The sequence below is a fragment of the Aulostomus chinensis genome, chromosome 2 (assembly GCF_037954235.1).
Source record: "Aulostomus chinensis isolate RoL2024-O1b breed Wild chromosome 2, RoL_Achi_v1.0, whole genome shotgun sequence".
In the NCBI taxonomy this organism is placed as follows: Eukaryota; Metazoa; Chordata; class Actinopteri; order Syngnathiformes; family Aulostomidae; genus Aulostomus; species Aulostomus chinensis.
In genome coordinates, this window is record NC_141321.1 from 2,639,297 (window position 1) to 2,666,157 (window position 26,861).

General features: G+C 42.0%; 1 protein-coding gene across 5 annotated transcripts in view; it reads right to left on the minus strand.

Annotated features, from left to right (window-relative positions):
* Window positions 1–12,419: 12,419 nt before the first annotated feature.
* Window positions 12,420–26,861, minus strand: part of cemip (cell migration inducing hyaluronidase 1) — a 222,443-nt gene continuing 208,001 nt past the window's right edge. For 3 of the 5 annotated variants that reach the window (XM_086222956.1, XM_086222957.1, XM_086222959.1), the window contains 5 exons: window positions 18,971–19,175; window positions 17,025–17,111; window positions 16,096–16,253; window positions 14,852–14,952; window positions 12,420–13,358 (listed from right to left, as the gene is read on the minus strand). In XM_086222956.1, coding sequence (XP_086079082.1) covers window positions 13,231–13,358; window positions 14,852–14,952; window positions 16,096–16,253; window positions 17,025–17,111; window positions 18,971–19,175 — 679 coding nt within the window. In that variant the 3' untranslated portion in view covers window positions 12,420–13,230. The remainder of the gene's footprint in view (window positions 13,359–14,851; window positions 14,953–16,095; window positions 16,254–17,024; window positions 17,112–18,970; window positions 19,176–26,861) is intronic. The other 2 variants (XM_086222962.1, XM_086222953.1) reach the window with 1 other exon arrangement.

Genomic DNA, 26,861 nt, shown 5'->3' on the forward strand with positions numbered 1-26,861 from the left:
TGATGTGTTGAGGTCTCTTCTATTTATTTTTGAGCTGGCTGTGTATAGTATAATTGTTACTCTTAAAATAATAAATCATTTGGCCTCACAAAAGAACCAATTTTACTCACATTTGGTCCAAGCTGTTAATGAGAATTCATTGCACTCACAAATATTTTTTTCTGTTCTCTTTGGTAAAGGGCATGAAAACTGTCATACCTGAAATGATCAACCAACCGCCTTTCCTCCAGAGCAATATATCTTTGTTACATATTTATTCATAGTTTAAGGACATTTATTGTTTTAATACATAAACTACACTTTGGAATTAATAATCATGGATAGATTAATGGGGTTATAACAGCTGATGTACAACTCAGATACATTAGCATAGATGGTGCTGAAATGAAGTTTAGAGGCATGTTAATCTAAATTACTTAAGAGTTTTAATTTGTAACAATGCAACAAACAAGTCAGAATCAGGGAATACGTCAGTTGACCCCCTTGCGGCCAGAGCCACATTCTCAGTTATGCTATACATTATCATCATCTCCTTCCCAGTGTTAATTTTGTGCCTGTTTTCCCCTTCCTGTTGCAGTCAGTTTACTCCCAAAAATAGACAATTTGTGCATCTGATTTCATGTAAACCATTTATTTTAGACAGTGCACACACACAGCTTTGAACAAGTCACAGCATGGGTAAATTCTGGCTTTCTCGTGATCTTTAATGATGCTAGTTAGAGGATTAGATTAGATGGACCTTCAGTGATCCTTTGGGCAGAGTCCTTAGGTACTTCAGGGTCATTAATATGATAAAATTGTTCTGTTTCTGATACAGCAATTTCAGTTTGTTTTTTGGTTCCATTTTCATGAAGGGAGCTCCTCTACAACTGTGCTGGTGTTTGTATATCTATACCTTTCAATGGAACCATGTGACTTTACAAAGAAATGGTGCCAACACATTTTCATGAAGACAGGTCAGCAAAAATGTGGAAATACAATTAGTTGGACAATAGGGAATGATAGAAGAAATAAATAATGAGATAAGAAAAAAATATGACATGGGGCTTTACAGGTACCCCACAGAAGAATTAAAATTGGGACAGCATTGCAAAGCATGTTGATGAAACAAGGATAAGTTGTTCGAGAGCTTTTTTGGTCACCGTCTCATTTAAGGAGGAAGTTGGTACTTCCTGAATTTGTAATAATTTTGCTTGAGGCATATGAAACCAAAAAGTTCGCTGTCACTTCAACAAAGATCTCAGTCAGCTTGTTTTAATGATGCTTAATCCATTCAATGTAAAAAACCCTTTCCCCATATTTTTTAACCAGAGTCCCTTTCTTAGCATAGTGAGCTGTCCTTTTCCAGATGTACCGTATTTTCTGCATCGGATTATAAGGCGCACCCCCAATAAATGGCCTATTTTAAAACTTTTTTCATATCTAGGTTGCACCGCATTATAAGGCGCATAGAATAGAAACTACAGTAGTGGCTGGGGTTGAATTATGCATCCACTAGATGGAGCTGCGCTAAAGGGAACGTCAACAAAACAGTCAGATAGGTCAGTCGGTCAAACTTTATTGATAGAATACAAACCAACGTTCTGACAACTCCGTTCACTCCCAAAACAAGTCAGTGCATTCACAAACGTGGAGAGGAACTTTTCCCTGTTTCAGTACACACGTAAAAGAAACAGTCTGTTACTGGTACGGTAAATCAAACGTAAGCGCAATCACAATATAGTAACTCTCGAAATAGTACAAAGCAATAACAATACAAGAATAACTAAATAACTCAACGTTGTTCAAACGTTAATGTCCATATTCACAATATCTCCCAGCCTCGTTCAGTTGTAAACATGTGAAAGAAATACGTAAAACTCACTCTTTCAGTTCATTCCTCATCCACGAATCCATCGAATTCTTCCTCTTCAGTGTCCGAGTTGAACAGTTGGGCGAGTACGGCATCCAACGTGCTCGGTTCCATCTCGTCAAAGTCGTCATTATTCGAGTCAGTGTTGCTGTTGTTGTCTGGCAGTTCAGTGACAATACGGTTTTTAACGCCGTTACTTCGGCGACGCCCCCTGACTACGGTAGCCATAATTAACCAATATTTATCCATATATAAGGCGTATATATTATATAATATATAAGGCCTTATAAGGATTATAAGGCGCACTGTTGGTTTTTGAGAAAATGCAAGGTTTTTGGGTGCGCCTTGTAGTGCGGAAAATACGGTAATTCAAACTAGAAACTTGCAAGTGGGTTCTGACATCTTCTACAACTTATGGAGGAGTACTAACAGTATCATTTCTAATGGCAAGACATCAACATTCACCGCCACCTCACAGCCTGAATTTGTAACTTAAAGTCACAGTGCTCTCCCCAAGGTGTTTTGAAGTGGCAGATGAGATTTGAGTGCATTCTGAACAACGTTCAAAATACAGGAGATGTCAATGTAAAATATTTCATTTCCTGGCATGACAGGCAATGTAACAGGCAGTATTAACCCCTAGATGTGTTCAGGGAGGGATGTTTGGCGAACGTGAAGTTTGACGCAGATCCGACCATGAAAGAAGGATGTGTGAGTGTTTAGATTATCATGGCAAAGTCACAGTCTTCAAGGGTGCATCACCAAAGTCTGTTTTTCTGATCAATTAATGAGTAGGATACGATGACCGGGTGAAATGTGTCACTTCCTGTTTAAGTAGGTGGCACTATGAGTACAGATCAATAGTGACCTGTGGATGTGGTCAGACCAGGATGTTGATCAAAGATGTGAAGTTTCAAACAGATATGATTATGTGAAAGATTTATAAGAGTTCTAGAGTGACTGGAGGTCATGGCTGAGTATCTCACAGGATTTGCAGATAGATGCTGCCCCCAAGGGGCAGCACAGTGATACTGTGGTCAGCACTGTCGCCTCACAGCAAGAAGGGTCTGGGCTCGAGGTCCGGCTTGGGCATGGGAGTTTTCTGTGTGGAGTTTGCATGTTCTCCTTGTGCCTGCGTAGGTTCTCTCCATCAACTATCTGGCTTCCTTCCATAGTCCTAAAACACGCAAATGGGGACAAGGCCATTTAGATACTCTAAACTGAACATAGGCGTGGTTATGAGTGTGAATGGTTGTCAGTCCTGGGTGTACCCCGCCTCTCACCCGAAAGCTGCTGGAATATGTTGTGACCTAGAAATTTTGAAATGAATTGTAAAATTAGGCGGCATGGTGGTGCAGTGGTTAGAGCTGTCACCTTGCAGCAAGAAGGTTCCAGGCTCGAGTCCCAGCTCGGGCACAAAATCTTTCTCTCCGGGTACTCTGGCTTCTTCCCACTGTCCAAAGACATGCAATTGGGGACTAGGCTAATTGGATACTCTAAATGGACCATAGGTATGAATGTGAGTGTGAATGGTTGTTTGTCTATAAATGTTGGCCCTGCGATGGACTGGCGACCTGTCCAGGGTGAACCCCGCCTCTCACCCATAGCTGCTGGGATAGGCTCCAGCCCCCCCCCCCCCCCGCGACCCTTAGTAGGAACAGGCGGAAGACAATGGATGGATGGATGAAATTATGAACTTCCTGTATGGTTGAGGTCATGGGTCCCTGGAGTTTTTGTTAGGTCTTTTTATGTCACTCATGTGAACCAAATTTCAGGCATGTAGCTGAACAACAGTGCCAGGGAGAATTTTTTGAAGGTTTCTAGGTAGTGCCGGTGAGTCTTTTCTGCACGCCTATGTATGAAACTCAAAAATGTGTGTTAACAGTTTCATGAACATCAGACACTCAAGAGTGAAGTTATAATGGCTTCCTGGTCATGGTATACAAAGCCACCCCCCTCCCCCACATTGGACTCTCTGACCACATCACGGTTATGCTAATACCAGCATACAGACAGAGAGTAAAAGTCACTAAACCGGTTCAGAAGCAGGTAAGAGTGTGCCCAGAGGGGGCCTCCTCTGCTCTCCAAGACTGCTTTGACACAACAGACTGGGAGATGTTTAAGCAGGCAGCCACTTAAAACAACCACACAGACATTGAGGAGTACACAAACACTGTGTCCTCTTACATCACAAAGTGCCTAGATTATATGACCCACACAAAAAGCATCACCACCCGGGCTAACCAGAAGCCATGGCTGACAGGGGACGTCCACAGGCTGCTAAGGGCCAGAGACAAAGCCTTCAGAACCAGGGATGAAGATGGCTTGAGAACAGCGAGAGCCAACCTGTCCCGTGGCATCAGGAAAACAAAACAGGACTACACACACAAGATAACCTCCCACTTCAGGGACAGCAGAGACGCAGAGTCTATGGCAGGGCATTCAGGCCATCACGGACTACAAGCCCGTGCCACAGAGCTGCGAGAACAACACCTCTCTGCTCAACAACCTAAATAGCTTCTTTGCATGCTTTGAAGCACAAAACAACACACGCCCACAGAAGACTCCACTCCATCCCAACGACCAGGCTCTGTGCCTGTCAGCCACCAGCGTGAAGAGGACACTCTCCACCATTAACACCCGCAAGGCAACAGGTCCAGACAACATCCCAGGTCGTGTGCTGAAGGACTGCGCAGAGGAGCTTAAAGATGTCTTCACAGACATCTTTAACACCTCTCTGAGGCAAGTCGTTGTTCCATCATGCTTCAAGACCACCACCATCATACCTGTGCCGAAGAAATCTGCTCCATCCTGCTACAATGACTACCGCCCCGTGGCACTGACACCCATCATCATGAAGTGCTTCGAACGGCTAGTCATGGCACACATCAAATCCATCACCCCCCCCCCCCACCCTGGACCCCTTCCAGTTTGCATACTGTGAGAAAATGAGCTTTTGATCATGTTCTGTTCATATGGCACCACCATATCAGGAGTTGATTGTGTATAAGTACATGACGTGATTGTTTATGTTAAGTTGTGCAGGCTGCTAGTTGCGCCCGAACTGTCAAGGCTGAATGACAAAAACAACAGGACAAGACGACCTGACTGTGCAGGAGGCTGGAGTACTAATCAAGAAGTGTGATATGCATGAGTGTAAAATTATGTATGCAAAAAAGGTGTGGCTTCAAGCATATATTCACTGTGTTCATATCTTATTCAGACTCTCTGCTGCACTCTCAAGGTGCATGTAGTGGGGTCTCCAGATATATCTGTGTCTGCTTTGTTGTGTGAAATAAAGTGTTGATTTGTCTAAAGCAGACGACTCCGGTTGATCTCTTCTCATCAACGGACCCGGTGAAGTCGGCGTACTTCAACAATACCAAACCAAACGATCCACAGAAGATGCAATCTGCTCTGCCCTCCACCCAGCCCTCACCCACCTGGACAAAAAAGACTCATATGTGAGAATGCTGTTCATAGACTTTAGTTCGGCATTCAACACCATTATACCACTGCAACTCATCTGTAAACTGGACAAACTGGGGCTCAGAACCTCCCTCTGCAACTGGCTGCTGGACTTCCTCAGTCAGAGGCCACAAACAGTACGTGTTGGAATCAACACCTCAAGGAGCATCACACTGAGCACAGGGGCCCCCCAAAGCTGTGTGCTCAGTCCCCTGCTCTTCACCCTGCTGACATATGACTGAACGACAACCTACAGCACCAATCACATAGTGAAGTTTGCCGACGACACAACTCTGGTGGGTCTCATCACCAAGAGTGACGAGACTCACTACAGGAAGGAGGTCAATCTTCTGACCACGTGGTGCAAAAACAACAATCTCCTGCTGAATGTAAGCAAGACCAAGGAGATTGTTGTCAACTTCCGGAGAGGCCACACCCAACACCCGCCACTGACCATCGATAGTGTTGCTGTGGAGAGAGTGAGCAGCACCAAATTCCTGGGGGTGCACATCAGTGAAGACTTCTCCTGGACAACCAACACCACATCACTGGCGAAGAAAGCCCAGTGGCGCCTCTACTTCCTGTGCAAACTCAAACGGGCAAGTGCTCCACCACCCATCATGAGCAAATTCTACAGAGGCACCATTGAAAGCATCCTTTCCAGTTGCATCACTGTATGGGGCGGGAGCTGCACTGACTACAACAGCAAAGCCCTGCAACGCATAATGAACACGGCTGGAAGGATCATTGATGCTCCACTCCCCTCCCTGCAAAACATATACACCACCCGCCTCACCCGCAAAGCGATCACAATCGCGAATGACTCAAGCCACCCCGCACACGGCCTGTTCAGCCTCTTGCCCTCCAGGAGGAGGTATAAGAGCCTCCATTCTCGCACCTCCAGACTCACCAACAGCTTTATCCACCAGGCTGTTGGGCTGCTAAACTCTCCCCCTCCCTACCCTCAGCTACATCCATCAGGCTGTCAGGAAGCTAACCCCCCCCCCCCCCCATCTCACCCCCCACAGAATGAAGGACTGTCTTTTTGCACTAAACCCCCAACAACATATATTTATTTATTGCCAACAAATAACTTCTGCTGCTACTACTGACTCCTTTTTACACTGTGAAATTGTTTATATCTTTTATAGGATCAGTAAATGTCTTCAGCCACTGTGCACTATATCTGTTTTTAGCTGTCTATATGTCTGTCCTTATTTTGTTGTGCTTGTGCACTTCAGTGTTTAGTCTACCTCAGTGTCAGTAGATGCCTCGTCTTCACTGTAGGATAGAGAGAAACGTAATTTTGATTCCTCTGTATGTCTGGTGCATATGAAGAAATTGACAATAAAGCTGACTTTGACTTTGACGTTGATGGTGTTGTAGCCACCTCAGAGCCTCAGTGTGTAACATGATGAAAAGTATTCACTGTGTGGTTCATCCCCAAGGTGTTAAGATGTTTCTGAGTAGAGTGGAGTTGGATCAGATCAACAGGCTAAATACATGACCTCTCAGTGTAAATAAGACATACATTTCCTGTTGCCAGTAGGGGGTACTATGATTAACAGTCAATCTTGACATGTAGATGTTGTCAGGACAGGAAGTGTATCAAGCATAAAAAGTTTGATCCAGATCCATCAACCTGTAGAGGGGTTATAAGAGTTCCAGACCAGACAAAATGCGGAGGGGTTATAAGAGTTCAATTTCTAAGGGTGAAGTATACCTTTGCCGCCACCTCACGGCTCCAGTGTGTAACCAAAAGTCAGTGTTCACCGGGGTTCATCCCCAAGGTGTTTTGGGGAGGTAGACCAGATTTGAGTGGGATGCAATCAAGAGCTTAAATACATGAGCTCTCAGTGTAAAACATGTCATTTCCTGTCACAACTTCTTCATAAATCCCAAGATTTGGGCCCAATCTTACATAAGAATTCACATCACAGTCTTAATGAAACAACTAATAGGCTGCACAGTGGTGCAGTGGTGAGCACTGTGGCCTCACAGCAAGACGGCTCTGGGTTTGAGTCTCAGGTCATGGACGGGATCTTTCTAATAGGCTGCACAGTGGTGCAGTGGTGAGCGCTGTGGCCTCACAGCAAGAAGGTTCTGGGTTTGAGTCTCAGGTCATGGACGGGATCTTTCTAATAGGCTGCACAGTGGTGCAGTGGTGAGCACTGTGGCCTCACAGCAAGAAGGTTCTGGGTTTGAGTCTCAGGTCAGGGACGGGATCTTTCTGTGGGGAGTTTGCATGTTCTCCATGTGCCTGCGTGGGTTCTCTCAAAGTACTCCAGCTTCTTCCCACAGTCCAAAAACGTGCAATTCCATTCATCCATCCCATCCATTGTCTTCCCTCTTGCTGTGAGGCGACAGTGCTAACCACTGCACCACCGTACAGCCCAACATGCAATTGGTACTGGGCTAATTGGATAGTCTAAACTGACCATAGGTATGACTGTGAGTGCGGATGGCTGTTTGTTTGTATATTTTGGCCCTGCGATGGACTGGCCGGCCTCTCGCCTATAGCCGCTGGGAAAGGTTCCAGCCCCCCCCCCCCCCCCCCGTGACCCTTAATAGGAATAAGCAGAAGAAAATGGATGGATGGAGATGAATAATTGAGTTTTGGTTCCATGTCTCTATGACATTCTTATGGGCTGTGGCACCAATTTTTAAATATCTAGGTGGCACTGTGGAGCACATTTTGGCACTTTTTTTTAATTTTTATTTTTTACATTTTATCAAATTTTTTTTTTTTTTACAAGACCTGATGTGCGTGCCAAATTTGGTTAGTTTTTGAGCATGTTTAGGGGGTCGAATTGAGGTCTAAAGTGGAGGAATAACAAAGAAAGAAAGAAAGAAAGAAAGAAAGAAAGAAAGAGACAGACAGAACAGATACAATAGGGTCTTTGCCCCTTAGGGTCTCAGGCCCTAATAATTTGAAAGGGAGCCATAAAATCTGAATAAATCAGTCATGGCTTTTGAAACCAAAACACAAATGAAAACAAAGCTTTGGGGTCAGGCCCTAAAAATGTAATGAACTCAACCTAAGGTTTCCCAACCTGTTATCCCAAACGGTTTGGTAGATAATTGCTTATTTAGTGCAAGAGCGAATCATAATCCATCATAGATATGAGGTATTTACACTAGTTGCTAAAAGTAACAGTCGCTGCAGACAAAGTCAGGAAGCAGAGCTGACAACAAGTAATTGGCTGTCAATGCAGAACTTAACAGACTTCTCAAGTTTTTAAGTACTGTGTTGTAGGCAAAGACTTTTTAATGTCACAATATTCACAGCAATTCAGGCATACAGAAAGTGCAAGCAAGGCTTGATCTTCTCTCTCAGGCCCTCTCTTATCTCATCATTCACACATACACCTTTGCGCTCAAGCATTTCAGTGTGAACATCTATGAACTCTTTACAGTCAAACATCTTTGAACAAAATATTGAATCAATTTTTTAAGTCCTTCCCAGATCTGAACAGTGTGCTTCCTCATCCATGTTTTTAATTTTTTTGTAATTTTTTTTTTTTTTTACAGAGAATATAGGTAATTTGAAAAATCTAAGGGTTTAAATGTCATGCAAAGAGCAATAACAATTACCGTAAATTCTGGACTATAAGCTGCGACTTTTTTTCGACGCTTCATGCCTTGCGGCTTATACTCCGGTGCGTCTTATACGAGGATTTTACCTTCCCCCTGGGGTGTGGCAGGCAGCGGCAGCGGGCAGTAATTCCCTATTGTTCCTGATGGTAGCTCCTAGTACCGTACTTAGGGAAATTCCTGGCCAAATGTTATGGTAATTTCTCTAAGTACTGTACTTGGAGCGTCCAGTCCATGCTGCGGTGCAGTGTAAAAAGAGCATCACACAATATTTTCAGTCATTTGTACTCACCTTCAAGATGGAGAGCAGAAGAAGGAATGCTTATGATGCAGCTTTCAAGTTAAAGGCAATCAATCTGGCGGTTAAAGATGGAAATAGAGCTGCAGCACGTAAGTTTGGCATAAACGAATCGATGGTGAGACGCTGGAGGCGGCAACATGACGAACTGAGCCAATGCAAAAAGACGACAAAAGCTTTCAGAGGTCATAATAGCAGATGGCCCGGACTTGAAAACGCTCTGGAAGACTGGGTCAACACGCAGAGAACGGGCGGCCGAGGTGTTTCCACCGTGCACCGCGGCTTATTTACCGGTGCGGCTTATACGTGTACAAAGTTGATTTTTTCCCTAAAATAAGCATCTGCGGCTTACATAACGGTGCGCTCTTTCGTCCGGAATTTACGGTAATTTAATTAATGTTTGACCCAAATTTGGCCCACATCAGAGCCAGAAGTGCCAAATGAGGCCCAAATGTGACTGCTATCTGGGGTGGTGGTAATGAATTTTAAAAGTGGTAAACTCTTCCATCCAAATGTACCTTGATCGTCTCTTACATTTATGCCACCACTGCCACATGGATAGGAACCTGAGGCCAAATCTTAATCCACAACAGGGTGTGGAAGGATAGGATAGTATATCCTGTAGTATATTGGATAGTTATAATCAAACAACTTAACAGTGAAATTCTCAGAATCTTCAGGGTGGGTGATCTAAAGTAAACTATGTATTTCATGATACAATGCAATTAATAGGTGACTACGGAGTACAAGGCAAGGCAAGGCAATTTTATTTGTACAGCCTGTTTTCCCAAACAGTTTGTCTCAAAGGGCTTCACATGGCATCATAACAACATCCTCTGCCCTTAGACCCTCACATCGACTGAGGAAAAACTCCATAGAAAACCCTTTTAACAGGGAAAAATCTGAGAAACCTCAGGGTGAGCAACAGAGGAGGGATCCCTCACCCAGGACGGACAGGCATGCAGGAGATGTTGTTACAGACAAGAAAACAGTTTACAATGCAGAATGTGGAAAACATGGAAATGTTAATAACAGCTGAAGAAGGAAGCTTCTGGTAGGGGAGGCAGGGAGAGCAAGCCAGCTTGATGGGGGACTGGATGGCAGACTGGTTCATGGAAGGGGAGGCAGGGAGAGCAAGCCAGCTTGATGGGGGACTGGATGGTAGACTTGTTCATGGGAAGGGAGCACAGGCCGGTGTAACAGCAGGGTAAAAGGGGGGGGGCAATGCAGGCGGCAGTTGGTGCAGAGAGGTGGCGCTGGTGGATCTATGGAAACACAGAGAGACTGCAAGACACCAAGGCCAAACTACAAAGTGCAACAAGTAATGGTAATGACAGTTCCAAAATGTGCGGGGAGGAGAGGAGGAGAGAGGGGGAGAGGAGGGGAGAGGAGAGGAGAGGAGAGGAGAGGAGAAGCGAGGAGGGGAGAGGAGAGGAGAGGGCTCCATGTAACCTGATGTGTCCCCCAGCAGTCTAAGCCTGTAGCAGCATAGCTATCAATGGTTCAGAGCTACCTGAACCAGTCCTAACTGAAGGCTCTGTCATAAAGGAAAATCTTAAGCCTGGACTTAAACGTAGTTAAAGTGTCTGCCTCTCTGACCCATGGAGAGATGCTGGTTCCACAGTAGAGGAGCCCGGTAACTAAAGGCTCTACCTCCCAGTCTGTTTTTATTGATACTGGGAATCACGAAAAGACCTGCATTCTGGGAGCGGAGTGCTCTGGTGGGACAGTAGGGACTAATGAGCTCTTTCAAATAGGATGGAGCTTTATCATTGAGAGCCTTATAAATCAGCAGAAGGACTTTGAAGTCGATTCTAGATCCTACAGGAAGCCAGTGGAGAGAACCTAAAGTGGGAGAGATAACCCAAGCAGGCACAGGAAGAACATGTAAACTCCACACAGAAAGCTTCCATGCCCAAGACGGACCTTGATTTCCGAACCTTCTTGCTGTGAGGTGACAGTGCCAACCACTGCACAATTGTGCCGCTTTAATTGTCATTTTAATTTGAAACAGTGTTGCTAAATTTGATGTTGATACAGCCTAAACTAATCTAACTTGTGATTACCACTGTTTATTTGGTGTGTCAACAGTAGCTATTTACATCAACAAAAATCATTATCGTCATTAAACTGGAAATCTGCTTTCATTGGTACTATATCGCTCCTCTTTTCTGCCCATCTTGTCCCTACTCAGGCCTATCACAAGCCTGTTGAAATAACATTTTGTCATTATGTCATGACACAATATTTGTGCCATCCTTTTGTTGCTGTAACACCTGGAATTGATTTGGACATTTTCACATCAAAGTACATTTATCATATTAGAAAATTAAATGATACATTGCACAGTGATGCAATGGTTAGCACTTTCGCCTCACAGCAAGAAGGTTGCGGGTTCGAGCCCTGGCTTGAGCACAGTTTGCATGTTCTCCCTGTGCTTGCAGGACAAAGTTCAATGGGGAAGAAATGTGATTTAAGTGACTTGGAACTTGGCATTGGTTGTTGGTGCCTTGGGGGCTGTTCTGAGTGTTTAAGAAACTTTTGATCTACTAAGATTTTCATACTCATACTCGGTACTCTAATTAGTACCGTTGAAAATCAAGTTTCCTCCTCAGGATCTTCTGGCTTGTCAATTAGTGGAGGAATGCAAAGAAACTTTTAATACACTTGATTCAGTTTGAAGCAGTTAAAACACAGTGCTGCCTGTGAGGGCTAACCTGAGCATACATACCATCTCTAGGGTTTTCAAAGACTGGTCATGAAAAGAGAATATCAAGTGGGTGAAAGTTTTCTGGGGGGAAATATCATGTTGATAGTACGGGTCAAAAGAAAATGGCTGGAGTGGTTTGAGCTGATGAAGAGGTTCAATAAAAAACGAAAATAACAACCTGTTTAAAGCCCAGATATGCAGAAGAGCATAGTCTGAGGGTACCACAGCAGCAGTGTCACAGGCTGATCACCTCCATGTCATTCTGGATTGATTCAGAGATTTGTATGAAAGGGGCCCTGGACAAGTTTTGAATGCATAAATAGATAAATCCTTTTTTAGAATTTTGAAGTTTCTGGATTATAAATCTTTTTGATTCATCTTTAGAAATATTCTTATAAATATTATTTTCTTATAAATATTTTGATTCATGCAAATTAAAAATCCAATAAGCAAAATAGAAACAAAAACACTTGAAATATATCACTCTGTGTAATGAATCTGGAATTACAGTATTAAGGTTTAACTTTCTGAATTCAATTATGAAGAGAAAAGGAAGTTTCTCCATGATATACAAATTTTTGGAGATGCACCGATCTGATGAGAATTAAGGCAGTTTTGAAGGCAAAAGTGGTCTTTCCTAACAAGATGTACCAAATAAAGTGGCCAGTCAATGTATAATACCAATATAATACATATGTTGTATTATGCAAATTAATGCTACAACACAGCAAGTAGCAAAAAAGTTATAGGCAAATGTTTGATAATGAGAAGCATATTATATGCCACTATTGAAGGACAATATACTCTAGAACATTAGAACAATAATTAACTCAAATGTTCACCCAGCTTTCATATCATTGGTTGTTTTATTTACTGAAATCAATATAAATATTGACGAAGCAAATTTTGCCTCGTCAATCGACTGGCAACTCTGAACAGTGCAGAACAAAAGAATACAATTATTGAAAATACATTTAAATTAAACTAATAGTGTAACTGAAAAGGCTTTGTTAGAATAATGATTGATTTAGTGATCCCTGATCATTCCTCTACGCAGGTTGGTACACAAAGGCCACAATGGATGTAGTGGACCATGGATGGTGCTGGTGAATTGCGAGCGTCCTTTTCACACCAAATGACACATATTTTTTTCTCAATGCTATGCCTTGAAGAAACACACACCTTGAGCTTGGACAAATGACAGCAGCACTATCTGCGTATGTGTGTGTAGATTTTTATTAGTGTATGTGTGTGTCAGTATACGGTGCTATGTAGTCTCTTGGCTGTTTTCTCCATGCTGCCCGACAATTATAGCTGCTTCTTAGGGACCACAGGGATGGGGAGAACCTGATGGATCTTTGCTCGGGCACTGTCCACCTCCAGATGCACCCAGCCTGGATGAAATGAGCCCTTGAACCCTACAAAGGCCACTTTATCTGTAGGAAAATTAAATGCGGTAAGACAAATAATGTGAACAGGGACTTCTTTCAGCAACATGCAGAACTCACAATCTGTTAGTTACTGCAATACTTGATGCAAGGTTTTATTTTACAGTGATAATATTCAGGCACCCAGGTGGAATAGTTTAGAATTCTATGTTCAAGGAATGGATGCACAATGTTTTTCAGAAAAAACAATTCAATGTGGCTATGTCCCTTTACCAAAATTGATGAAAAATACCCTTTGAAAAATATTTTTAAAGAGGTGGCCAGTGCCAGCTGAAAATTTTGGTGACATTGTTGACTTTTAGCTGTCAGTGAGCAAGTTTGTTTCTGCCAAGGCACTCCACTAATTCCATCGTGGAATCAAAGGTTGTTTGCAAAATCACCTATTTTATACAGTTGAACAAGTAATATAAAAACATAAACTTCCCAAAATGTTCCTGTTCCTGCTTCTAACTTACAATATTATATAACATTATCAAAAAATACAGTCTCTCTCAAAACCTAAACACAAAAATAAATTCAAAATTTCAGAAAGAAAACCAGTCGAAACAGTGAGTTTATTGGATCTATTAGATGAGGGAAAAGTCTTTTTTTCCACTCCAGAAAGGAAGGTAACATCCACCCTGCTCAGTGGCAGGTTTTTAACCACAAACCCTGAGTTTTCCCCTTACTCCACCCTTCAAACTCCAAATGAGCAGTTTGACATGGCCTTATTCCAAGTGTCATTGAAGCAATATAAATTTCTATAGCCCGACAGTAGCACAGGATTTTGGATGTTGATATCACTGTCACTATCATTGAGAACTGAGTCCTTCACAGACATTAAAGTTGTCCCTCCCCCAGTAAAGTTAATTTCTCGACACACACTGATAAATGTTAAACATTCACAAGAACAACTTTGGCATTATTAAAGCAACCATTTAAACAGCAAACATTACAAACAGAATTATGATACAAGTAACAAGCAGGTACAAGTACAGAACCGCTCTCATGCCGAGCGGCAAACTTTCAGATAATTTGCCACTGGTCACCAACAGCCCATCACCAAATAATCCCAATGTACATTTATTCAATTCACATGGTAAACATGTCATTACATGATGCCTTATTAGCATTGTGTGAAATGCATCAATGGCATCAGTCGTGTTTGGTGGGAGAACAATTTCAGTGAAATGCCTGCGAAGTAGATCTCTACCATGAGCACATTTTACTCAATATTACTGTTTACTGGGGGCGGCATGGCTCAGTTATAGAGTGGCCTTCTAGCAGCCGGTTAGTTGTTTGATCTCCACTTCAAGACCATGTTAAAGTATTGAGTATTGAGCAAGATACTGAACCCCTAATTGCTCCTGATGGCCTTGCAACGGACTGGCCACTCGTTCACCTCTCACCCAGTGTCAGCTGGATTAGGCTCTTGCAACCCTTAATGGATAAATGGTATCGAAAATGGATGGATTACTGTTTATTTTTGTATGTATAGTCACCTTTCAATAGGACTTTTCTGTCTACTCCAAGTTTCTCCAGGATTTTAGTCCATGATCCTCTGGTCACCAGATTACCTTTAGATGTCATAAGAACAACTGAACTGGAAAAAAGAGTGAGACACACACATCATTTCAGTGTCGACACATCTCGAGCCTGAAAGAAATTTGAAGCCAGTGACACCAAATAGTAAAAAGGCAGTTTTAAGAAATAATGTGAACGCAGGAAGATTGACAGTTAAAAAAATATTAATTACAAATTGATGATTAATTGTCTTATTGATTGTCAAATGGAGAGCTAAATTTTTAGCCCCAGTTGAATCTGCTGAAAATATCACTTGAAGCACAACCATAGTTTGAGTCATGCAAGGAAAACACTGTTTTGGATTAAACTGTATGAGCCAAAAGTCCATGCCTAATTCCCATCAGTTGGTTGTCCAGTGTTTGATGAGGGTCTGGCACTCCGTAATGCATGCAGAGGGGAGAAAATGTAAAAATGTATTCCCCAAAGAGTTTGCATGTTCTTTCCATCAAAATTAATTTGCCCACACTTCAGGTCTCAGATCACCACACTGGGTATCACTGTGGAAAAGACACTTCAGACTATACTTGTTCATACCCATGCTTGGGTTAGATTGAAGCTATCACAGTTCTTCAAATAACAAATGTCTCCATGCCTATTAATTTGATGTCTTCAAGCCAGGGCAAATGTTATATTCACTTCTTCAGTGTGAACTATCCAACACGGGGCCACTTGGCTGAAAGTGCTTGGTCAGTAGGGCATTTGTTTAGGACGCTTAATAAAGGGTATTTTTGAGCAACACATTTGATTGCAGAAGATGCTCGACAAAGGAGCTGACAATACTGAACAATATTTGGACACAGGTGACACACTTTAATGATGGAACTGTAAAAGATTTGTTAGACATAAACCTACACGTCACATAGACTTCACCACTGTGGCAGTTAAAAAGGCTCCACTCACATGACATATTCACGTGCCTGGTGCCTATAAGTGATATTGTAACTTTTGCTGTAGTTGTGCATGTGTCTGTGAGGTGTATGACACACAACATAATACCTGAAGCCTGGTGCGGACACACATAAACACCAACAAATAAATGACCTTTGCACAGTTGGCTTAAATATGATCCCTCACATAGTCAGTGAAAAACATGTTTATGATATTATTTTTATGGAAAATCTCATGTAAAATGGGCAATAAGCACAACGAGTCCTCATCTTACCTGTCTCTCAGTCCACTGATGTAGTTGTCTATCTGTGCAGGGATGCCTTGTAGGACTGAATTCCTGAAGACTATGCACTCTGTCACAGTCCCATTATGTCCATCAATAACTGTCAGCTGCACCCCATCCTCTGGTTGGTAAAATTTCCTGCCATTCACCTGTGACAATACAGTTGGCAAATAACACTAATTGTGGGATTTACCAAATCAAACAAGTCCTGACAGATATGACAAAAAATATAGTTATGTACATGTCTGAAGGATAACCACTGATTTCAGTAATTAACACAATCTAGCATTTCATTAGTTATTTTTAGAGGGGCAAAAATTTTCAGAAGCTAGATATACAGTAGAGAGGGATATTCTCAAAGAGACATTTTGGTAGGAGATCCAGTGTAAAGCCCTGTGGAACCAACACATCTCAATCTGTGTGGAAGCAAGTAACAGATCAACTAACAGATCATATTATAAATGAATAAATTATATATTTTTGAGATATAAGGCTAACAAATAAACAGTAACAAATAAGTAAAAACTTCACAAAAAAATCAGAGAAAGAAGGAAAAAATATTGTAGATAGATGTGGTAGATCGATAAACTATAAAAGTCAATGGAAAGGACAATAAGTGATTAAATTATTCATGAAAAGATAAGATGTTTTTTAAAGAGTGAGTGGGATGATACAGATCTTAATAAGGGAGGTAAGGCCTTCCATAATGCCGGACATCTCCAGGACATGTTAAAGTAATGATGGCAATAAGAAAATTTTTGAATTCAGCTGAAGTACAAATGAAAATATAGGATATATTACTGAAGAGCATTATTTAGATCCATGCAAACCCATCAACGACATGGAATGAAACTAGACTGGTGTCTCAAAATGACACCTCCCCAGAGAACAAAGACTAAATATGTGAGTTGTGAATTTACCTCAGTAAAGGCAAAGTCCTCTTTAATGTGGAAGAAGCGAGTGCTGTAGGACTCCAGTTTGACTTCCAGGAAATGTTCTGGTGAGTGCTGAAACAAGCAAAGGTACAGAATCTGGCTTAATACGTTACACAAAAAGTCATCAGGGGTTTTGCTCTCTACAACTCCAGATATTTACCATATAGCAAATGTTACTTTGACCAAAGCAACCATATCAATGGTTGCTGTGTGGGAAAAATATCCAGATAATCATGTTGATAATCAATATGCTGTAGAATGTGATCAAGCAATATTTATCATGGGAAGCCATGGCTTAAGCATTAGGCTACCATAACCAAGCACCCATGTCTCCTACAACTATCCCAGCAACCTCTGTTTCAGTTTTGTAATCCAGACCTCACTGTGCCTAAACTGGCCAAAGAACCAAGCAACAGAGCTGCTCTGAACAAAGATGTACTCACGTCAATAATGAATGTTTTCACTGTATTCTAAAGCTAAGTCAATAACAGAGCATTTTTAGTTGCAGAGGGTCACAATTAGTATAATAAGTCAAAGTCCAGCTACTGAGCTTTTCTCACTTTTTGTCTGGTTTAAAGGATTTCAATTTTCTGCTGCATACATGGTCATTTTGATGAGGGCAGAAGAAATTGAAGGTGTGGATACAGTTGTATGAATTATAAGAGGGGAAGGTGAATCACACTTTACATAATTATATATGAGGCAAAAAAATTAGAAAGCTCTGACTGAATTGTACCCTTTGTTATATGAAGCTGTGTGCAGGACAAATTAAAATTATGGTGCACAGGCAAGGTCATTAAAAATGTATTTGTAGAATTCTGCAGCCTCTCTTTTCTGACTGCGTGTTGTTTGCTTTCAATGTTTGGTGCATTTGATAAAGTGACATTGTAAAAGCAAACTGGACCAAAGTAAACATGCTAATTTGCTGGACCATGTGAGTCCACGTACATAAATGTTAGGTGTGAATGCCACCTCAAGCTCAACATAGCACCCCAGCGCTAGATTATCCTTAATAAGTTGTAATACCTTGGAATTAATATTTTGAATATCCAAAAATATTTCAGAATATACAGATTTTTGTTAAGGATTCAGGAAAGAAAGCTGTTCTACGATTATAATTCACCTATTAGAGATGCATTCACTTCACACAGTTCATTCACTGTCAAAAATATATATATATAAATGGTTTGGACATGAAATAAGGAAAACCAGCTTGAAATGTCATGGGAGGTCCCTTGTGTTCAGAGGTCAGAATGGATGACATAACATCGAGATGTCATTCGCTATGTTAACTTGTTCTCAAGAACTCTGTTTAATTCATGGCTACATTTATCACATTTGCAAGAAAACTGGAAGGTTGTTCATCTTTGAAACATTTGGCACCATATCATAAATATCTGAAGGAACCTTTAACTGAAACTGTTTAAAAGTATTGACATCACAACAAAAAAGTATCAACAGGTCCCTTGTGATGCAAAATTGTAAGTGATAGTAAAGTCTTAGAGCATAGTCAGAGTTTGAGAAAATACCACAATTAAATTTCAGTTTCAGAAACTGAGCAGAAATTAAATGAAACATAAATAAAAATGTATTACTAAAAAAATTGTAATCACAAAATGCATCATTTATAAAACAAATTTGAAGAAATGAGGATGATATTGTGTTTGTTGGAGCTGGCTTTGGTTTCATGCAGAACAGATTGACTCAAATCTCACATCTGTATCATCTGATCATTACGTAGATTTTTAGTTGATCTGCTTGTAGATGTAATTTATGTAACAATCCAGTTACAGGTACCATCTCAGTTCCAAATGACTGACTTTGGTAACTTCAGTACACATGCTTGTTTGTAAATTCCATTTTAAAGTTTCACAGACAGTCTACATTAAGATGTTCAAAATAAATTTGATTGACCCAGTCTCCTTTCTTACCATCCTTGTATTTGGAATCTTTCTGGGCATGGGAACATCCACAACAGGCATCTCAGCATGTCTAGGATAGGCGTGGGCCATGCAGTTACTGGCTGGACTGCCTTGAGGGATGACAGCTGTGATCTTCACCCTTTCACATCCCTTGATGGAGCAGAAGGCAAACTGCTCCCTGTGATTATTGGCCTGTATCCTCAGAAAGAGCAATCTGCATAACACAGTTTTTGTATTTTATTAAACACCACTTATAGGTTTAATTGTTGTTGTTATATGTATTCTAACCTCTTGGCACTACAGATCATGCATTATTTTGTGTGCACACATTACACACATTAAGAAAAAGAAAGTTATTATGAGGGGAATCTGCAAAAAAAGTTGATGTAAGGTCAAATAATGCATCTAATCACGAATCTCCACGTGATAATTTATTGTCACACAGCTGACTGCAAAAAGTGGAAGTGGATATGACATAACATGACAGGTGAAAGACACAAAGAAGCCTGGAAGTAGACAAAGACAGGAAGTAACACAGTTGTACACACAGGGAAAGTACATTTCAAAATAAAACAGGAACTTGGGAAAATTAACCTGAAACTAACATTGCCACATAAAATACATCCAAGCATTTTCTATCGCCTATCTCGTGAAGGGTTACAGGGGCCTGGAGCCTATCCCAGCTGCCTTCGGGTGAGAAACAGGGTACACCCTGGATGGGTCGCCAGCCCATCGCAGGGCCAACATACAGACAGACAACCATTGGCTCTCACAGCCACACCTGTGGTCAATTTAGACCTATGGATTAACCTCGTCCCTTCTTGCATGTCCTTGGACTGTGGGAGGAAGCCAGAGAACCTGGAGAGAACCTTCTTGCAGTGAAGCGACAGTGCTGACCACTGACCACTGCACCACCGTGCCACCCACGAAATGCATCTCATGGTAGATTGACCATGACCTGAAATGTCACAGTTAAAACCCACCAAAGTGAATTCAAAGAAACTGACTTTTAAACTGTTAAAATTCAGAAAAAATATTCAATAATTGACTGTTGATATCAGGAGTAAGGTTGGTTACCTGCGTTGTGGTAAGCGTGTGACCTCACTTCCTATTTGTGCATTGCTGAACATAGTGCTTTGATTCACTGCGTTAGCGAAAGTGTGATCATCCCCACTAATTCCTTTTTTGTTTACAAATTACCTGCCAAAACTACATACCTATTTGCTTTATTTGGCCGAAGTTTAAAGACCATCTGTCTTTTAGCGACAGTCTTTCTCTTCTGGAAACTCTCCACTCTAAGCATAAGCTTGTCCTTCTCGCTCTCCTCACTCCTGCTCAGTGTGCCACATGTTCAGCTACTCCTCAGCCTCCTTTAGTGATATGGATTCGTGGGTTAAATGTAGTTGTTTGTGGCGTTGGAGGCGAGGCTTTGCAAGGTTGAACTGGACCTGTGGCAGCTCCACACCAATGGATTCAAACAATTAGCCGTGAGATCCAGCCTGTCCCCGAGAAAACATCTCTCGGTGGATGTGTCGCTGACTACGTAGGTCGTCGTTCAACCGCTGGCTGTCGAGGTGGTGTCCAGCAAACCAAGTGGGCTTCATAGATAATTGGAAAACGTTCTGGGGGAGACCTGGTCTGATTAGGAGAGACGGCATTCATCCCATGTTGGACGGAGCTGCTCTCATTTCCAGAAATATGGCCCAGTTTATAATAGAACCAAAACCCTGACAACCCAGAGTTCAGACCAGGAAGCAGAGCTGCCATCTTACACGCTCCTCTGCACGTCCACGAGGGTAAACTGATTAAACTGATTAAACTGATATAATGGAAGTTATTGTCCTAGGCCCAAAACACCTTAGAGACACCCTATGTAATGAGATAGGTACCCTGGGAGGTGTTACCTTGGCCCCCAGCACTATCGTAAGGAACCTAGGAGTTCTCTTTGATCAGGATCTGCCCTTTAACTCCCACATGAAGTAAATTTCTAGGACTGCTTTCTTTCATTTACGAAACATTGCTAAGATCAGACACATCCTGTCTCAAAAAGATGCAGAAAAATTATTTCATGCCTTTGTCACTTCCAGGCTGGATTACTGCAATTCCCTCCTATCACACTGCACCAGCAAGTCCCTAAAGACTCTCCAGCTGGTCTAAAACGCTGCTGCCCACGTGTTGACGAGAACTAGTAGAAGAGACCATGTCTCTCCTGTACTGGCTCCCTGTCAAATTCAGAATAGAATTGAAAATTCTCCTTCTAACATACAAAGTCCTCAACAGTCAGGCACCTTCATATTTGACAGAGCTCATAGTCCTCTATTACCCAGCTAGAACCCTTTGCTCCCAGGATGCAGGATTACTGGTGGTTCCTAGAGTTTCTAAAAGTAGAATGGGAGCCAGAGCCTTCAGATATCAGGCTCCCCTCCTGTGGAACCATCTCCCAGTTTCAGTCAGGGATGCAGACACCGTCTCTACCTTTAAGAGCAGACTTAAGACCTTCCTGTTTGATCAGGCTTATAGTTGGGCTGCTTAAGCTGGCCTTTAGATATGCTGTTATAGGCTTAGATTGCCAGGGGATCTCCCATGGTGCATTGGGCTTCTCTCTCCTCTCTGTCCTTTTGTATTTGTCATATATAAATCATACTCATATGTGTTACTAACACGTCTCCTTCTCCGGAGCCAGTGGGCTCCCCACATCCCAAATCCCGGGTGCTGCTGGAGGAGGCGACAGACCTGAAGAGGCTCAAGCTGCCACCCATAGCACCACCTGCTCACGTCCCCATCTGTCCATCAGTTTCTCCTTCTTTCACTCTCTCTCTCTTTATCTCTGTCCCTCTCTTTCCTTCTGTATATCTATCTTCCTCCATTATCTGTCTTTGTCTCTGTCCTGCTTTCCTGCCCTCTTTCCCCCAACCAGTCAAAGCAGAAGGCCGTCCCCATTGACACTGGATCTGCTTGACGTTCCTGCCTGTTAAAAGGAAGGTTTTCTTCTCCACTGTTGCAGGATGTGCTTGCTGATGGAGAATTGTTGGTGTAAATTCATTGAAGGAGTGTGGTACTAGACCTGCTCTACTTGTAAAGTGTCATGAGATAACTTTTGTTGTGATTTGGCTCTATATAAATAAAATTGACTTGACTTGACTTAAAAGATTTAACTCAGTTAATCATAATTTTTGTCCCGACTGACACCAAAGGGAGTTTTTTTTTTATATGAGGCACAAGGGTTAAGATTGTTTATGCAAACAGGCATTTGTTAAAGGAAAGTTTTTGATGCCACTGTCACAAGATGTTCTTGCTCATGGAGATTTGTTCGGTGTAAACTGATTGAAGGGGTGAGGTGCAAGGCTTACTCTACCTTTAAAGTGTCATGAGATAACTTTTGTTGTGATTTGGTGTTATACAAATAAAACTGACTTGATTTGAAAGTAAAAAGGCTGAGGATGATGTTATTAAGATTACCCTATACCTTAGCTAATAGCTGATCACTTTTTTAAATTTTCCTGATATTGTCAGTACATTAATGGTCAACACACAGCATCTCCAACTTTGGCCTCTGATGGTGTGGAAAAACTCTTAAGGCTTACCAAGTGCACAAATCCTACCTAATAATATCTATGGCCAGGTTCTTAAAACTTATGCAGACCTTGTGTCTACTATCTCTTCAGCAACAGGGAACTCCTAAATTAAGAGCATATTCCACAACCCAGTGGCGGCCCTAAGCAATTTAGTGCCCAAGGCAAGATTTTTCCTGAAGCCCCCTGGCCCTGGTAGTGGTGTGTGACGCATTCGCCACACGGGGCTAGACTATATGGCTTAATGTTTCCCACACTTTTTGGCAAACATTCGATTCAAATAAAGATGTACTGGTTGACTGGCTCCCTCTTGTGCCCAAAAAAGGATCACTATGTTACAATTCTGTAGCTACCCAAAAAAATAAACTTTCATTTAAAGCAGGGGTGTCCAAATTGGTCCAGTAAGGGCCGGTGTGGCTGCAGGTTTTCATTCCACCCGAGCAAAAGCAACACCTGATTCTACTTAAATCAACTAAGCTGTGTCCACACAGCTCAGTAGTTGGATCACGTGTTGCTTTTGCTTGGTTGGAATGAAAACCTGCAGCCACACTGGCCCTTACTGGACCAGTTTGGACACCCCTGATTTAAAGTAAAAAGGAGATAATGAGTGTCATCAGTTGTCTTTTATTAAAGAGTTTAATAAACAGAAGGTAATACAGAGGACCTAAGTCTCTTGTACAAATAAAAATAAAAGCAATAATAGCACCTCTATCTATCTCTATCTTGCCTAGCCATTGCAAACTTATCAATCAATCACCTTTGTGTTTCTCCCATTTTTCCTCTTCTTCTGTTCTTCTTTGTCTTCCCTGTTGTGACGGCATCAATAATACAAGTCTTTGCCATCTGTGACATAGTACTTTCTGTCTGCACTTACCTCAATTTGATTATCTTTGGTTATGGCTAATATTGTAGAGGAGTTTGTTCAAGCTCCATCTGAGGAATTGCTGGAGCAGTGCACTAAAGAGCAGTAGATTAAGATTGCTCAACATTTCTCTGTTGAAGTGGAGCCTAAACACACAAAGGACAACCTGAAGAATATTATCAACACTACTTTGCAGGAATGTGGTGTGTTGATGGACGAACGGGGTAAGACTGAATCTATTTCTAGGACTGGCTTGACATTTGAACAGCAGAAGGAATTATTACTTTTGAAATTGGATCATGAAAAAGAATTGGAGAAAATGAAATACAAAAAGGAACAGATGAAATTGGAGTTGGAACAACAAAAACTGGCATTAATTAGGGAAGGAAAAATTTCTGCATCTGCTTTAACTGGGCAAACTAATGGTTCTCATTTTGATGTTGCCAGTAATTTGAGGTTGTTGCCAAAGTTTAATGAGAATGATGTTGAAACCTTCTGTCTGCTTGAACGTGTTGCTGATTCCAGATCATGGCCTGATGAGGAACAAACCTTAATGTTATGGTGTGTCTTTAGAGGGAAAGCTCAAGAAGCCTATTCTGTGCTATCTTCTGAGGATTGTAAGAACTACAATGTGGTGAAATCATCTGTCCTGAAGGCTTATGAGTTAGTTCCTGAGGCCTATCATCAGCGCTTTAGGAGCTGGCGAAAGACTGGTAAACAAACACATGTAGAGTTTGCACGGGATTTATTCACACATTACAATCGCTGGTGCTCTTCATCTGGAGTAGACACATTTGATAAATTGTGTGACTTGGTAGTCCAAAAACAATTTAAACAATCTGTGCCTGATTACATTACCACCTATATTAATGAGCACAAAGTCACCTGTCTGAACAAGGCTGCAGTGTTGGCCGACGAGTATGTGTTAACACACAAGTGCGTCTTTGGTGAGCGACATACCCAAGAAAAATATCAGAATGTTGATTCTTTTCCCCCAAAATTGGTTCAGCCATCTCCTGGGAAAAATGGTTCAGATATGTGTAATTATTGCCGTCTCAAGGGTCACTGGATGAAGGAATGTCCTCTGTTAAAAGAGAAAACAAAAGCAGCTGGTTTGGCTGCAACTATTCATATTCCCAATGTTGGAGTTGATGAAAACCTGGTAGCTCCATTTCAAATGGAAGTCAAACAGACAGAATCTTCTGAAATCGATGAGGGTTATACCCCTTCCATGTCTGATGGCTTTGTCATGTTAAGTGGAGATGATAAAAAAGTTCCAGTTAGAATACTGAGGGACTTAGGTGCTTTACATTCATTTGTGAGGCAGGCAGTTTTGCCATTTTCTCCACATACAGATACAGGGAGCTGTATTCCGGTAAGAGGGATGGGTTTGACAACGCTTTTTGTGCCTGTACATGACATGTTCTTATCCTGTGATCTGGTGCAGAAGGAGGTCGAGGTTGGTGTTCGCCCTGAGCTGCCGGTGGAAGGAGTTGACGTCATACTGGGAAATGACCTAGCAGGATGTCGAATATGGCCAGATAATGTATCTTTTGTTGGCTTACAGTGTTCTGGGTTGCCAAACCAACAAAGTAAGTCAGCTGTGGCTGCATTGCCACCTGTGGAAGTCCCTGAAACTGAGCCAGCAGTTACAGCAGTTGGAACTATGAAAGCAAAGCTTAGTGAATCAGGGCCAGCAATTTCTACCGTTTGTGCTGTGACTCGTTCAATGACTGCTGCACTGTCTGACATGAAAGAAAACACTTGTGATGTGAAGAAATTTGCATTTTCACTGCCTCCTGATCTTTGTTTCTCATGCAGACTTCGTGAAAGAACAGAGAGTGGACCAGTCTCTGAGGGATGTATATGATATGGTTTTGCTTTCGTGCAGGTAGGAGAAGTGAAGCAGGGATATTTTCTCTTGGATGACATCTTGGTTAGGATGTGGGCTCCTCATGGTGAGATGTTCAGTGGTGCACCTATTGTGCAAATTGTGTTGCCTTCAAAATTTTTGACTGCCCTGATTCAGATAGCTCATGATAATGTTGCAGGACATATGGGTGTCGAGAAAACATATGATTGTGTGCTTCAACATTTTTTTTGGCCCCGTATGAAACGTGATATTTCTGCTTTTGTAAAGATGTGCCATATTTGTCAAGTTACAGGCAAACCTAACCAAACAGTAAAGCCTGCTCCTTTGTGTCCTATTCCTGTAGTGAGTCAACCTTTTGAACACCTAATTGACTGTGTGGGTCCTCTTCCCAGGTCTAAGTCAGGATGTTCTTACTTGCTAACTGTGATGTGCCAGTCAACTAGATACTCTGCTGCGTATCCTCTGTGTTCCATAACTGCAAAGGCCATGAGTCAATTCATATCTGTTGTGTTTGGTATTCCCAAAACAGTAGAGTGATCAAGGGTCCAATTTTACATCTCGGCTGTTTGCGCAAATTTTGAAACAACTTGACATAAAACACAACAGGGCTTCAGCATACCATCCTCAGAGCCAAGGTGCACTTGAGCGCTTTCACCAGCATTTGAAATCTTTGTTGCGTTCTTACTGTACAGAGCTAGGGGCAGATTGGGAGGAGGGTTTGCCATGGCTCTTATTGGCAGCAAGGGAGGTTGTCCAAGAGTACGGGATTTAGTCCTAATGAGCTTGTGTTTGCCCATACTGTCCGTGGTCCTCTGTCTGTGGTGCATGATCAGTGGAGGTCATCTGACCCCCCCGCAGAATTTGATCACCTATGTTAATGGGTTTCGACAGACTTTTTGAAGCTGGCGAATTAGCTAGACAGAAGTTGCAGGTGTCTCAGAAGAAAATAAAAAAACTATTTGACCGCAAAGTGGAACAACGAAAATTTAGTCCAGGTGACCAGGTTCTGGTTCTCCTGCCACTGGTGGAATCACCTTTTCAGACGAAATTTTTTGGGCCGTGTCATGTAGTCCGTCAGGTTTCAGAACAGAACTACCTGATTAAAATGCCTAATAAAAGAGAACCATCTAAAGTGTGCCACGTTAATTTGCTCAAGCCTTACCATGTACGGTCTCTTTCTGGTGAAGATCCCCAAAGTTATCCAGCTCTAGTGGCAAGTGACTGCGTGTCAGTGGTGGGGGATGAGGATTTACCAGGGGTTGGGGTTTTGCAGCCTCGACTTAAGAATTCAGAAACGCTTGCGAAGTTGAATGCCATACTTGACCATTGGGATGACAGTAAATGCAAACAGTTAGTTGAGCTTATCCAAAGTTACCCAGGTCTATTCTGACACTCCTACTTGCACTCATTAAATTGAGCAAGATGTTGATGTGGGAGATGCTAAGCCGATCGTTCAGAGATTTTTATCGGGTTTCTCCAGAGAAGCGAAAGATCTTGGACTCAGAAGTGTCATACATGTTGGCTAATGGCATTGCGGAGCCATGTTCTTCTGGCCGGGCTTCACCGTGTCTTTTGGTTGGTAAGCCTGATTGC